General features: G+C 28.9%; 1 protein-coding gene across 1 annotated transcript in view; it reads right to left on the bottom strand.

Annotated features, from left to right (window-relative positions):
* LOC110409182 (uncharacterized) overlaps positions 1–3,485 on the bottom strand; it is a 4,333-nt gene extending 848 nt beyond the window's left edge. The window contains exon 1 of the mRNA XM_021418450.2: positions 1–3,485. This exon is cut by the window's left edge and continues 116 nt beyond it. Coding sequence (XP_021274125.2) covers positions 1–3,446 — 3,446 coding nt within the window. The 5' untranslated portion in view covers positions 3,447–3,485.
* Between the last annotated feature and the right edge of the window lie 12,630 nt (positions 3,486–16,115).

The following is a 16,115-nucleotide window of genomic DNA, read 5'->3' as shown; positions in this document are numbered from 1 at the left end:
ACGTTGTTGCTAGAAATGTCGCGGTGAATTATGGGTGGTGAGCAATCATGGTGCATATAGGACAGAGCATTGGCCACCCCTTTAATAACGTTCAACCTTTTGACCCAATCCAATTCCAATGCTTGTTTCTCATTGTTTAGTATCACTCTCAAGCTTCCCTTTTCAATGAACTCATACACCAAAAAAGAGTGTTTTGCATGTGGACAAAAACCATATAGCTTCACAATATTTCGATGTCGTATATTTGTCAAGGCAACAACCTCATTTTGAAAATCATTCATATTGGTTAGCTCACCATCTTCTGAGAGATGAAGCTTTTTCACAGCAACGACCTGGCCTGTCGACAACACAGCTTTGTAAACATTCCCGTGTCCTCCTGTCCCAATGCAATAATTGGAGTTGAATTCATCCGTTGCCTCGATGATATCTTGATAGAATCTTTTTCCAAAATTGCTCGATATACCAAAAATATGCTCGCAGTTCCTCTCCTCCGACGTCTTATTTTTACTTTTACATTTCTGGCATAGAGCGAAAAGACCTATGATTAAGATAAACAACAAAACTAGGCTACCCAAAAGGGGTATTATGATCCAAATGAGGCCTCTTTTGCTTGAAATGGGGACACAGGCCTTCAAACATGTAGTGTTGCCGCACAGCCCTTTATTGCTTTGAAGTGCATAACATGAAGCCTCATGAAAAGCGTTGATGTTTGGAATAGGACCTTCCAATTGATTGAAGGACACATTTACAGTTGTCAAGCCTGACAAACCATTTTCAAAAGTTGATGGAACGGAACCGAAGAGCATGTTGTGTGAAAGATTTATGGTTTCCAACATCAGCAAGTTCCCAAGCTGTGGCGGTATCTCTCCCGTCAACAAATTTTGACTGACATCAATACGTTCTAGGAAGTGTAAATCACCAATTTCGAAAGGAATGGTTCCAACAAACCTATTCAAGCTCAGATTCAAGAATTGAAGTTTTAGACAATTTCCAATCTCCTTGGCAATTGATCCACTTAAGTTGTTTGCTGCTAAATTCAGCGTTTGAAGATCATGTAGCATTCCACTTGTTAGAGGGATATTGCCTGATAGTTGGTTACCTTGCAGTGATAGATCCATCAATAATGTCAACCTTCCCAACTCTTTTGGAATCTCTCCATTTAGATGATTGAAAGAAAGGTCAAGTCTCTGCAGCTGAGGCATTATCCCGAGAGCAGGCGGAATCTCACCAGAAATATTATTGTTGGAGATTATAATGGCTGTCAAATTATGACACTCCCCCCATTTCCATGAAAGTTCACCGTACAATTGATTATTACTCAAATCAATATAATTCAAGTTGGGGTATATGCCGAAATCTTCTGTTATATTTCCGGTGAGTTGATTTCCGTCGAGCCTGACTCTATATAAGCTGGTGCAATTTTTTAAAGTTTCGGGGATTCGGCCTCCGAAATAGTTGTTTGCTGCACTAAAGTTGGTAAGCAACCCACCTAGGCAGACATTGTGCGGTAAAGAGCCAACAAATTTATTGTTTGTTAGCTGCAGAGTTTTCAAATTTCTTAGCTTGTTCATCTCATGAGGTATAGAACCCGAAAAATTGTTATGGGAAAGAAAAAGACGAGACAACTTACTTAAATTACCTATTGACGTTGGGAGTGGACCTATGAAATTGTTGTGAGACAAATCAAGGTTAGAAAGAAATCTTAGCAACCTAATTTCTTGGGGAATGGAACCAGAGAGTTTGTTATTGTTAAGGTAAAGAGTAGTTAAGTTTACCAAGCTTCCTATTGAAGTTGGGATAGAACCCATGAAATTATTGTGAGACAATTGAAGGTCTGAAAGAGATCTTAACAATCCAATTTCATCTGGAATGAGACCAGAGAATTTGTTGTTGTTAAGATAAAGAACGGATAAATTTATCAAATTTCTTATTGAAGTTGGGATTGGACCTATGAAATTATTGTAAGACAATCTAAGATCAGAAAGAGATCTTAACAACTCAATTTCTTGAGGAAGGGAACTAGAAAGTCTATTAGCGTGAAGAAAAAGAAAGGTTAAGTTTACCAAATTTCCTATTGAAACTGGGATAGAACCCTTGAAATTGTTGTAAGACAATTGAAGGTCTGAAAGAGATCTTAGCAACCCAATTTCATGCGGAATGAGACCAGAGAGTTTATTGTTGCTAAGGTAAAGAACAGATAAATTTATCAAATTTCCTATTGAAGTTGGAATTGAACCTGTGAAATTGTTGTAAGACAATCTAAGATCAGAAAGAGATCTTAACAACCCAATTTCTTGAGGAATGGAACTAGAAAGTCTGTTACTGTGAAGATAAAGAATGGTTAAGTTTACCAAGTTTCCTATTGAAGTTGGGATAGAACCCGTGAAATTGTTGTCACACAATTCAAGGTCAGAAAGAAATCTTAGTAATCCAATTTCTTGAGGAATGGAACCAGACAACTTGTTGTTGTTAAGATAAAGAATGGATAAGTTTATCAAATTTTCCATTGAAGCTGGGATTGAACCTGTGAAATTGTTGTAAGACAATCTAAGATCAGAAAGAGATCTTAACAACCCAATTTCTTGAGGAATGAAACTAGAAAGTCTATTACTGTGAAGATAAAGAAAGGTTAAGTTTACCAAATTTCCTATTGAAGTTGGAATTGAACCTGTGAAATTGTTGTAAGACAATCTAAGATCAGAAAGAGATCTTAACAACCCAATTTCTTGAGGAATGGAACCAGACAACTTATTGTTGTTAAGGTACAGAACGGATAAGTTTGTCAAATTTCCCATTGAAGCTAGGATTGGACCCGTGAAATTGTTGTAAGACAATTTAAGAACAGAAAGAGATCTTAATAATCCAATTTCTAGAGGAATAAAACCAGAAAGTCTATTAGTGTGAAGGTAAAGAACGGTTAAGTTTACCAAATTTCCTACTGAAACTGGGATTGGTCCTGTAAAATTGTTGTAAGACATATCAAGCTCAGAAATAGATCTTAAGAACCCAATTTCTTGAGGAAAGGAGCCGTGGAGATAGTTGGAAGAAAAGTTAAGGTAGATGAGTTTGGGCAGATGGCCAATCTCTGAAGGAATACTTCCATAGAGTGAGTTACTGCTAAGATCAATATGAGTAAGGTTGGGAAAAACGGAGAAGTTCAAACCTTCTAGCTGACCTTTCAAATCTGAGGAGGAAAGGTTTAGATGAGTGATGCTCCCAAACGCACAACGGATCCCTGCCCAAGTGCAGGGCCGGCTTCCGACCCAAGAAGACAAGGTGGATTGACTTTCCTTGTCAAGACTAGTCTTCCATAGTAGAAGTGCCTCTGCTTCGGTTGCTCCAAAAGGAGCTGATGCAGATCTTGAAGAAGCAGTAAAAGCAATGAAATGGAAGGAAAAAACCAAAACAAGGTTGAAGAAGAACAGGACTTTAAGAGGCAAGGCCATCGTAACTTTATGGGTTTTTTTGTTGATATGGGTTGTGTATTAATTAGCGGATGATCAGACATTTATAAATAGATTTTCATTTTTGTTGGAAGCAATTAAGAATACATAATTGATACAATCTTTGAAGTGACATCTTTAGATGTGGGCTCTCCGTGGAATAGTATGTACCTTCTTTGCAAAGCTTTTCATCAGAGACTTTCTACAATACTTAGAAGTTAGACATATATTAATTTTTTTGTTTGTTCACTTTCTGGTTAGAACATGCTCATGCAATTGTTTGTTTTTCAATTTTCAAAAAAAAAAAATGTTTGTTTTGCACTTTCCCCGAATTTGTTAGCATAAAACCGTGTGATCCACCGATCAAACTGTATAATTTCTAGGGAAGTTAAACGACTATTTACATTTTTTCATTTCTATTGGTCTTTCTCCCATTTTTTTTGGTCTTTCTCCCATTTTTTTTGGAACCGATCTTGTTATTCTTTAGTACTGATACGCACTTCTTTTTCTCTGTATCTTTTTTTCCTTTTCATTTTCCAACTGTACTTGATTCATTAGTATTTCTCGTTAGGTTACAGCTTACTTTTGTTGCTTTGCTTCTTGTTTGCTCCTTTTAGCTAAAGTTTGTATTGATCTTTCTTTTATAAAATTTACTTTTTTTTATTAAGAAAAAGTCTATAAAATAATATTTATATGTATCTCCTCCTTATCTATTACAGTTTTTGTGGGTAAAATTTAGAAAAAGTTATTTAAATCAAGTTCTCGAAGTTTCTTTTAAAAATGATTAAATAAAATCCAATTTCCTTTTATCAAGTTTTATCGATTTTGATTTTTAAGATTAATTTTTATTTGAATTTTTAAAAAAAACTTACAAATTAGACCTAAAAGCATTTGTTCTGAATAAATATGTGAATGTCCATTATATTATAACCCAAGAAGTACAGACTAAATCAAATAACTCAATAGGCAAAATAAAAGAAATATAATATGATTTGAACTCTTAGATAAAATTAGATTAGAACTATGATTCAAGAGGTTGTTTGCCTATAAATAGGTCTCTTACTTTATTTGTAAATACACGCATAAATAAGATCTTCTTATTCGCTCAAAATACTTTCTTTTCCTCAAAATACTTTCTCTTATATTTCTCTTATAGTTACTTTTTTAGATTTATTTTTTATTTTTTCAGATTTATTTTGTAACACGTTATCAGCATAAAAATTTCAATGATTGAGTTTTGATTTTTCATTTTAGAAAATCAAGTAAGTGGCTTGATATCTCTTTAGTATTTCTACTCTCTAAAAATCAACCTTAATATGAATTTTACTATCATATTGAATATATTATATTTTGTTTCTTGATTGTAAAGTGAATTTGCTATTATCTAGCCATTAATGAAAAATTATGAACGTTCATTCCCTGAAGTGAATGCGACAAACAAACTACTAATAAAAAAAATTATAAATCCGTCTATTCGTTAAAGTGAATTCGACATTATTTAATAATTATGATCATAATCATGAATCTATTCATTCCTTGAAGTGAATGCAACATCATTTAATAATTATGATGGCCATAATAATTTACACTATCACTATTTTAATTATAATTTTACCACCAGAAGTCGATGGATAATTTTATTATCAAAATCTAAGAATAATTTTACCATTATAAGTGGATAGAAAATTTTACTATCAAAAGTGTAAGGATGCCTTAACCCACAAAAAATGGATAATCTACCAGAAGTGGATAACCCATCATATGTGAATCAACCACCAAAAGTGAATGTAAATTTGTAACCTATCACAAGTAGACGAATACTTTCAATGCACCAAAACTGGATAAATAGTGAAAAGATAAAAATAAAAAAATAAAAAAATATAGAAAACATATTATCATTGATGTGGCATGAAAGATCATTAGTCACTGTTGTACGTCTTGAATTTTATCAAGAATCATCGAAAACTACAACATCTTGTGATGATTTTAATCATGGCCTATATGAAATAGCACATTAAGATATTTATCCACCTTAAAAGAGGAATTGATTAAATGATTAGTAATAGAAATATCTACTATTAATTTTTTTTATCCTGAAAAAAGAATTGATAATTTGATTGGTAAATGAAATATCAAGAATGAAATTTTTTTAATTTGTTGATATATTTTAGTAGAACTATGTTATGAAGATGCTTTGATATATTCTTATTATATTTAAATGATATGTCCTTATGATGTGTTTTAATTATGTATTTAATGTTATTTCATGTTAACTTGTAAATTTCTTATTATATATATATATTTATTTTATTAAAGAAAATATGGATATTCATCTTGTTGGATCCAAGATCTAGGATGTAAATATGTGTCTAGCAGATATTGTTACAACACACACTATATTTAAAGATAAGAAATATTTTTCCCTCTTGACAACAAAAAAAACTAATATCAATATAATATCTGGTAGTACAAGATTAATTGAAAGCTCCGAAAGAGTTAATATTTTACTACCTTGAGGAATAAAGTCTTAAAGAAATTTATTAAGTTTTAAAGATATTCGTCTAAACAGATATAACATTGAAACAACGAACGAAAAAAGTATTTAATACCTCTATATTATATTATTATCTCAGGTAGAAAGTGCATGTTAAAAAAAATTACTCGCTCTATTTTTTGAATTAAATTACACAAATATTAGAATAATTGAAATTCATAGTAAACTAGAAGTTTACTAATAATTTTAATATTTGGCATGACTGGTTAGATTATCCTAGATCAATAATTATGTAAAATAAAAAATGATGATTGAAAATTTATATGATCATTAATTGAAAAACTAGAAGTTTTTTCAATCTAATGAATTTTTATGTGTTGCTTGCTCTGAAGGTAAATAAATTATAAATCTATCACTTACTAAAGTTGGGATTGAATTCTCTACGTTTTTTAATAATATTTAGGTTTATATGTGGATTCATAGATCCACCATGTGAACTATTTTTTTATTTTATAATTTAGGAAAAAGGGATTCGAACTCTACTCTTTAAGTAGAAGGATAATGCACCAATCAATGAGCTAAATGCTCAGATGCACACCATGTGAACCACTTAAATATTTTACAGTTTGAATCGATGCATCGGTTAGATGGTCACATGTGTACTCATTATCAGCTTGTAATTTGGCATTTGCAACCATTCATTTGCAAGTACATTTTTCTAATTATATAATCAAGATTATTTGTCTTAACAATGTTGGTGAATTTACATCTCAAGCTTTTAATATTACATATTAGTTGGAATAACTATTGCTTATGTTCACGCACAAAACGGTCTAAAAAAATTATTTATTAAATACTTTCAACTAATTCCAAGGCCGTTACTTATGAAATTTAAACTCTCAATATCTACTTGGGAGCATGCCACTTTGAATGCAATAGCATTTGTATGCATAAGGCTAAACGAGTTATTATAAATTCTTCTAATACAACTGATTTATGGTCAAGAATCAAATATTTTTCATCTAAGAATTTTGGATGTGCGGAATATGTTTCAATTGTTTCACCACAATGCACAAAGATGGGTCTTCAAAGGAGGTTAGGAATATATGTTGGATAAGAATCTCCATTTGTAATTAAATATTAAGAATTATTAATAAGAGATTTATTCATGACAACGTTTATCAATTGTCATTTTGATGAAATAATTTTTTCAATATTAAAGGGAGAAAATAAGCAACTGGAAAAGAAAATTTTTTATAATGAATTATCATTATCTAGTTTTGATCCTCATACAAATAAAAATGAACTTGAAGTTCAAAAGATAATTCTTTTGCAAAATATAATAAACCAGTTACCAGATGCATTTACTGATCTAAGAGAATAACTAAATCTTATATACCAGTTGCAACTGCTCCTATTAGCATTGATATCCTTGTAGGACAAAACATGTTAGAAGTGTGGAGACCAATCGGTTCCAAAGATAAAATTCTTAAAAAAAAGTAAATATTCGAGATGGTCAAAAAAAGAAAGTAGAAACTTTAGAAGAGACCACTAATATAATTGATAAACATTCCAGAAGAAACTCAAGTGCTTGAAATCAGTGAAAATGAAAATATCTCAAATAATTATATCATGATGGGAAAAGATGAAACTGGTAAATAAGCATTGATGATATTTTATATATAATATAGAGCTTAATATTATGAAAGAACAACAATGATCTTGAACTTATATTTATTGAAGAATGTAAACATAGAAATAATTGATCAATGTAGAAAGACGCAATTGAAGAGAAATTGAATTTATTTGCAAAACATGAAGTGTTTGGACCTATAATCCGTTCACTAAATAGTGTTAAACTAATAGAATATAAGCAGGTATTTGTAAGAATATGAAATGAGTAACTTGAGATTATGAGATATAAAACACGACTTGTTGCACAAGATTTTATCTAAAGATCTAGTATTAAATATGAAGTGATATATTCTTTATAGTGGATGCAATTACAATTCTATATTAACTAGTCTGATAATATATGAGAATATTGAAATACGTTTAATAAATGTTGCTACAATCTATTTATATGGCTTATTTGATAATAATATCTATATGAAAATCTCTGAAGGATTTAAGTTTCCTTAAGTACAAAATTTATTCTCGAAAAATTTATTCTGTCAAATTAAATAAATCTTTATGTGGATTAAAGCAATCCAGACATATATGATATAATTGCCTTAGTGAATATTTGTTGTAAAAAAGTTATAAAAATAATTCTATATGCCCATGTATTTTATAAAAGGATTTAGATCTAAATTTATTATAATTACTATTTATATTGATGACTTGAACATTATTAAAACTCTTGAAGAGTTATTAAAAGCCATAGATTATTTAAAGAAAGGATTTGAGATGAAAGACCTTGGAAAAAACAAAGTTTTGTTTAGGTCTTCAAATTTGATACTTGGCAAATGAAATTTTTATCCATTAATCAAATTATATCACAAAAATGCTAAAACTATTTTATATGGAGAAAACATATCCATTGAGTTCACCAATGGTTGTAAGGTCGTTAAATGTGAAAAAGACCATTTTCGACTTTGTGAGAATAATAAAAAACTTTTTAGTCCTGAAGTATCGTATCTTATTGAAATTGGAGCACTAATATATCTTGCTAGCAATACATGACTGGATATATAAATTGTTGTGAGTTTATTAGCAAGATATAGTTCTTGTCCAACTCTAAGATATGGAAATAGAAATGAACATATACTTCGATATCTCCGATGAACAATGGATATAAGCTTGTATTATTCAAATGCATCAAAAATAAAATTTAATTGGTTATACAGATGCAAGATATTTATCTGATTCACACTAAGCTTGATCCCAGATAGGTTACTTGTTCACATATGGAGATACGACTATTTCATGATGTTCTATAAAACAAACTATATTTGTTATTTCTTTTAACTATACAGAAATTTTAGCCACTCATGAGACAAGTAGTGAATATGTCTAGTTAAGATATATAACTCAATATATTTGAGAAATGTATGACTTGTCAACTAAGAAAAAAGTTTCAATAACGTTATATGAGGATAATACTATTTGCATGACATAGTTAAAGGAATGATACATGAAAAGCGAGAAGATAACACATAGTTTGTCAAAATTCTTCTTCACTCATGATCTCCAAGAAAATGGTAAAATTAGTATTCAACAAATTCAGTCAAGTGACAATCTAACAGATTTGTTTACCCAAGCCCTTTTTACTACAACATTTGAAAAGTTGGTATAAAAGATTAGAGTGCATCATTTTAAAGATCTCTATAAGGCAGTTGTTAGGGAGAGTAAAAATATGCACTGTACTCTTTTTCTTCAACAAGATTTTTCTCACTAGGTTTTTCTTGATAAGGTTTTTAATGAGACAGTATTTCAAAAGCTTATTTTTGAAAATATTATGTACTTTTTTTCCTTCACTCGAATTTTTTTCTCATGAGGTTTTTTATTTATAAGGTTTTAACGAGGCATATTCTTAATACAATCGACATATAAAGGAGTGTGTTATGAACAAATATGTGAATACCTATTTATATTATGATCCAAGAAGTACAGACTAAGTCAAACAGCCCGATAGACAAGATATAAGAAATGTAATATGATTTAAATTTTTAGATAAAATTATATTAGGACTATGATTTAAGAGATTATTAACCTATATATAGGTCTCTCACTTCACTTGTAAATACACTTATGAATAAAATCTTTTTATTCTCTCAAAATACTTTTTTTTCTCTTTAAATATTTTTTTATATTTCTTTTATAAATATTTTTTCAGATTTATTTTATAACATATTTTAGTTTTATCCAGATTTTACAAGTATTGCGTCGAAACTTTCAAAAAAATTATCCTTTATTTTTATTTATTTTTTTCTCTGCTAAAATTACTTTACACTTCATACGATTTGATATGGACTGAAAAGAAATTTTGAACAATTTTACTTATGTCCTAATAGAAGACTTGACTTGAGAATCTAATTGTCACTGTGTATGTTTCTTAAAGAGAAGACTTGATTTGACTTGTTACAATTTTACTAATGTCCTAATAGAAGACTTGACTTGAGGGGTCTATTTGTCACAAGAAAATGGAAGCCCTTCCGTGCTTGTATGAGGTGTTTTCCATCATTATCATCAAAAATTAAAATAGGACTAAAACATTAAAATATATTCAACATTCTGTTTCTTTTTTTGGCTTAAAATTAAAAATCTGAATAAATTTTTTTTTGAGATAATAGTATGCGGAGTATAATTTTTTTATCTACAGAAACTCATTAAACATATCTAGTTTAGAAAATGAGCATAAATAAAATGTGAAATAGAAAATATCTATGTAAATAAAAGAAACAAATTGTTTTTGCTTTTGCACCGTAATGTACAGGAAGTGGCGCTTATAGAAATGAACCAAAGAATAAAAAGAAAAACGAAAAGATTTTTTTAAGGTAAAATGAAAAGAATTAGAAAAACCTAAACTTTTATTAAAAAAAAAGGCTAAAATAGTTCGAATTTGTTGACCATATATGTACTATATGGATCGCTGACAGTGAAATGGAGAGGACAAAAATTGCGAAATGAGAAATGGGTCAATTAAAGAAAGAAAAAAGTTGGAAAAAAAATTGAAAGTAAAGTAAAACTTTTTTGTTGTAACAATAATTTTTTATTTGTCTTCTTTCCCTTAATCGGTATAATTTTTTCAAATTCTATCTCGAATTTCTTAAATCTAAAAGAAAAAAATTGAAACAAATTCATCCATTTTTCTTAAATATTGGCCATGAATGGAAAAGTTGGGCTGAAGAACAGAACGATTTTCACAAATTAACGCAATGAAAAGAAATTGTACTGTCGTATAGCTGTTCTCAAAATAAATGATGAATATACATTTGCTCGATATTTCTTTCTTTCTACCCTTTAAGAATTATGCCAATTAAGTTTACCTACTCGTATTAAAAATATAAACAAACGAATTGGTTCTCCTTAATCTATTTAATAAACTTATCTAATCCTTAATTAATTGTTCAAGCATTTGAATAGGATGTTTATGATATCGGCCAATTTACTTGTATTAATATCTAAATTCGTAAGGTTTTTACGGCATAAAAGAATTAATTAGATTCAAAATAAAACTTAGGCCTTGTCTGGTAATTAACTAGAAATAACTGTACGAAGGAAGATCGAATGCATATATGTCTGGAAGCAATCACCGATATTATAACAGAAAAATGCTAAATTAATACCTAATTAGCTGGTGTTAGGCTTCTCACACGATTCACGTTGGTTAAAGTGTCCACCCCTTTTTTGTAATCTTTAGAAGACCGCAAAGGAGAGATAAGATTCTGCTCCAAAATAAAACAGATTCAGATGATGGAGAAGACTAAAAGAACTAATTTACTCCTCAAGTTGTCTTCAATCATGACCAAAATGAAAGCAACCGTCTGCATTATTGCTTGATATGAACCAAGTAAAGTCCAATGAAAATGGTACAAAAATTATCTGTAGGGCAAACAATACCCAAATGATTGCCTGCTTTTTCCAATTGATGGGATTGCTCGTTATCTTCTTTTTCTTCTAATTAACTTTCCTCTTCGCTTTTCCCTTTTGTCTTCTTCATGGGTTAGCTAATCAAAGTGAGTGGATTTCAGAGCTGGAATTATCCTCTCAGTCATGCATGTATGCTTGATGTTTCTGCCAGTATTGTATAGAATTAGAAATAAAGATATACAACAACATGCAAAACAGTTTGCAGACTCACCTTTCTATGCTTTATGACCAATTTCAAATTAAGAGAGATGTAGGTTTATTAAGCAACAAATAGCGTGCATTTGGTGAAATGAAAAACAGAAAAATGACAAAGAGATCACAGAATATCCATTCTTGATTGGGAAAAAGACTCAGAATTCAGCTCTTTCTCTGAACAGAAGATACATACGTCTACCATGTAACCTTGCTCCAGTATGCAAGTCCATCCACTTCAGCAGTGATCACAGTATCATTATACAAAATTAAAACTGAAATGCTTTTCTATCAATAAACTAACTGCAGCTTTTACAAGTAATTAAGATAAAATGCAATCAACCACTAAATTACACTAATAAAAGCAACCAAACCTAACATCACCATCACCACAATCACAACAACAGTCAACCACTAATTCCATCAGACTATAATTTTCTTCCAAGATGCTATATGCATAAGAGCCCCTCTGAAAACAACCTTAATTAGTCAGCAGCCTGATGAGGTTTCTCTACAGTGCTGCCATGGTCATCTACATCTCTATTAACAAGGATGGGGTTAGTTAATTTTTAATGAAGAGATTAAAGATAAAAGGAAATAAGGGTTAAAATTTTTTATTTTTAAAAGATGATGGTTTATTCCTTCTTTATCAGTGATGCCATCGCAAGTCTTAAGCCTTTTAGGCTAGAGACTCTAATGGCATAGCAAACCTGATAAGGGCAAAGAAGACTGTACATTCATAAAAATCGCCTACACAATAAGCCCTTAGAGCCTACACCCTTTCAAAGTCTAAACCAGGTCAAAAGTCCTACAAAATCAAGGTGACAAGAAATTCTACATAATCAACTGGAATAAACTAAAATAGAAAACAACAAAGAGCCCCTCAAAAAGAAATCCACATGAGAACGACAAAGGAAACAAAACAGCCTGAGCAGAGTCGCAAAGAAGGCTTCCAACCACGATGGATTCAGGACTTAACCCTCACATTCGCCACAAAGAAAGGTCGTCAACTCAAAATCCTCAACAAACAGGAATAAAAAACCAAAGCAAAACCTCCAAATCCACAAGCGTCAAAGAAGTTCCCAATGCTCCACAAATTGAAGATTTTTAAAATTAATATTTTGAATTTAATCAATAATTAAAAATTTTATTATAGATAATAATTTTATATAACATGTAAACAAAAAAAATAAAAAAAATACTTACAATAGTCATTTAGGAAAATTGTGTTCGACAATATTTCTAAATTCAAATTTATCAATTGTTGACTCTATATTAAAAAAGTTAATAATATCTTTATTAATATAAACAATTAAATTATTTATAAGAAATTCATCATCTAATTTGTTCAAAAATCTTATTTTTACAATTTTTATCATTGAAATGACTAACTTTATAGTTGCCATAGAAATTGGAAGAATCAAAACATTACAAATTAATCTATCAATCAATAATAATTTATTGACTTTCCTATTTTTCTAATCTCTTACATAATTCGTATTCTCATAATAATTACATAAATTAACATTTTAACTATATAATATATAAAATATTTTAAAAATCTTGGAAATTAAATATTTTCCTTATCTATTCTGATAATGATGGTATTAATTAATGTTTTAAATAGATAATACATAAAATACTTTAAAAAATTTTGAAACTAAATATTTTTCTTATATATTATGATATGAATTAATGTTAATTTTTAAAAAAATTGGTATGAATTAATATTTTAAATATATAACATATAAAATATTTTAAAAATCATGGCCCATCATAATACACAAGCTTCGGCCCCTGAATTTGTTAAATATCTCGATAAATTAATTTTTTATTATTTTATCAATTAAATAATATTTCAATTAATTAAGAAATTTTCATAATCCAGACATATTAGTTTATAAAAATTTTACGGTAGAATGTAGCTACTCTTCCTTGACACCTACTTGTAAAGCCTTAAATCAGAAATTAACTTTCTACAGTGCCCCTGAATTTGTTAATATGTATGATGCCTATTCTAGGGAAGTTAAAGTCTTTTTACTCTTCATTTGCAATTGTCTTTCTCCGGTTCCTTTGTCATTGTTTGGTATTGATACGCAGTTCTTTTTCTCTCTATCTTTTTTTTTTCTTTTTATTTTCCAACAATACTTAATTCAATAGTATTTCTTATTGAGTTACAGCTAACTTTTGTTGGTTTGTTTCTTGTTTGCACCTTTTAGCTAAAGTTTGTATTGATCTTTCTTTTATAAAATTTACTTTTATTTATTTAGAAAAAATTCTATAAATAATATTGATATGTATCTTCTTCTTATCTGTTACAGGTTTTCCAAGTAAAATTTAGGTTAAAATATCTTATAGGTCCTACTACGAACTTTTCTCTAATTTAATCTTTTTATCTAAAATTGATTAATTTAATCCTCGTATTTTGAGATTTTGTTCAATCGTATCCCTTCCCTTGACATTGTCTAAATTGATCATTAATGATGCTGGCTAGATGCTAATATGTTAGACTATGTTGACATAATAATGATGTGATATTAACATGTTGATGTGTTAGGCTCGAAATTTTGTTTTGAGGGAAATTCTTTTTTTTGAAAATTTTTTTCCTATGTCGATTTTTTTCATGTTAGACTATGTTGATATAATGATGACATGGCACTAATATATTGATGTCTCTAGCTTGAAATTATTTTTTGAAAGAAATTCTTTTTTTGAAATTTTTTTTTCTATGTCAATTTTTTTATGCCATGTCATAAGAATTAAATTAAATAAAGATGTAGACTATAGAGTTTAAATTGAACAAAATTTAATAGTACATAATATTTAAAAAAGCCTCTAAACTATTTATAAAAATTCAAGTAAGTTATTATATTTTTATTGCATTCAATCAAGTCTTTATACTTTTATTACATTTATTTTGAGTCAAATAGCCCCTTATGACTAATAATTGACTTAATCCAAATCCCATTTGTCCTCTTATGACTAATAATTGACTTAGTCAAAATCTTATTTGTTCTCTTATGACTAATAATTGATTTAATCAAAATCTTATTTGTCATTCTATCACATCATACTAACGTGGTATGCTAACATATTATAATTAATGATATAACATGTTAATTTAATATAATAACATAATCATGAGCATTTTTTATCATCTACATCAACACCATGTCAATGTCATTATATGGATAAAAAATAACAAATGATATTTTTGATTAATAGCAATTAGTCAATCATAAGTTATAAGGGCTTATTTAACTTAAAATAAAAACAAATAAGCTTGATTAAATGCAATAAAAGAATAAGTACTTATTTGAATATTTTTGAATAGTTTAGAGGCTTATTTGAACATTATTGCAAGGCTAAATTGAACAAAAATCTATCAAATTAAATTAGATAATTTTAGCATTTTTGTTTAGCTTTATTTCAAAAATGAACTTTTACACCTCAGAGTTATTTTTAAATAATTAAAAAGTATTAACTTTCCATTTGTAAAAAAATTGTACAAACTAATTAAATTATTTGTTAAAAAAAGTTATTAAATATTTTCATTTCATTAAAGTAATCCAAGTATATCTAATAAAAAAATCCTTTAATTCGACAACAGTTACTAACATACTAAAAATAGAATATACATCTATCACTCCTTTAAAGAGGCATATAATCTTTGTCAGAGTAAAAATCAAATAAAATATATATTCCAATACAATATTCACTTTTTATAAAAAAAAATCATTCAAATATACAATATAGATAAAACCATAATAAAAGAGACACGTATTCCAACAAACTCCACAATTACAACAAACTAAGATTTCCCAATCACAAATAAAAGTAACAATAGCCAACCTGCAGTATTGGACTTAGGGGTTCTTTGTCCTGGTCCACCATTACCAAAAAATGAAGGTGCCAAGACAATGGTATTAATTATGAAAAAATGAAGGTAAATCGATGGAAGAATGTGCCCAAATAGTGACATAGAGAAGACTTGAGCTCCGAGGTCTTCCATTGTGATGGTAGTTAGACGACAACCACATTAATAAGACAATTAATAGGACAGAATAGTTAAAAAGGACGTCATGATCAGAAGTAGAAGATGGGATTAGTAGAATTTCGTTTTTTAAAAAATTTTAAAATTTTATAATATTTTTAATATTTATAAAATTTTATATTTTTATTTTTTATTAAAAAATCATTAAAAAAATTTAATTTAATTATGATTGACTTTTGATGACTTTTTTTAATTGTATAATTTAAACATCCAATTTGTTTTTCTTTCTTTCCATATCTCCTAATTAATTTGTTTCTTGTAAGAGAATAAGAGAATGGAATAAAAAAAAACCAACAGCAATAATTATATCACGCTAGAAAATTTAATCTTTTTATAA

The sequence above is a fragment of the Theobroma umbraticum genome, unplaced genomic scaffold (assembly GCF_002168275.2).
Source record: "Theobroma umbraticum cultivar Fairchild unplaced genomic scaffold, ASM216827v3 scaffold_44.0, whole genome shotgun sequence".
NCBI classification, from domain to species: Eukaryota; Viridiplantae; Streptophyta; class Magnoliopsida; order Malvales; family Malvaceae; genus Theobroma; species Theobroma umbraticum.
The sequence above is the reverse complement of the archived record's forward strand: the minus strand, read 5'-3'. Positions and strand labels throughout refer to the sequence as shown.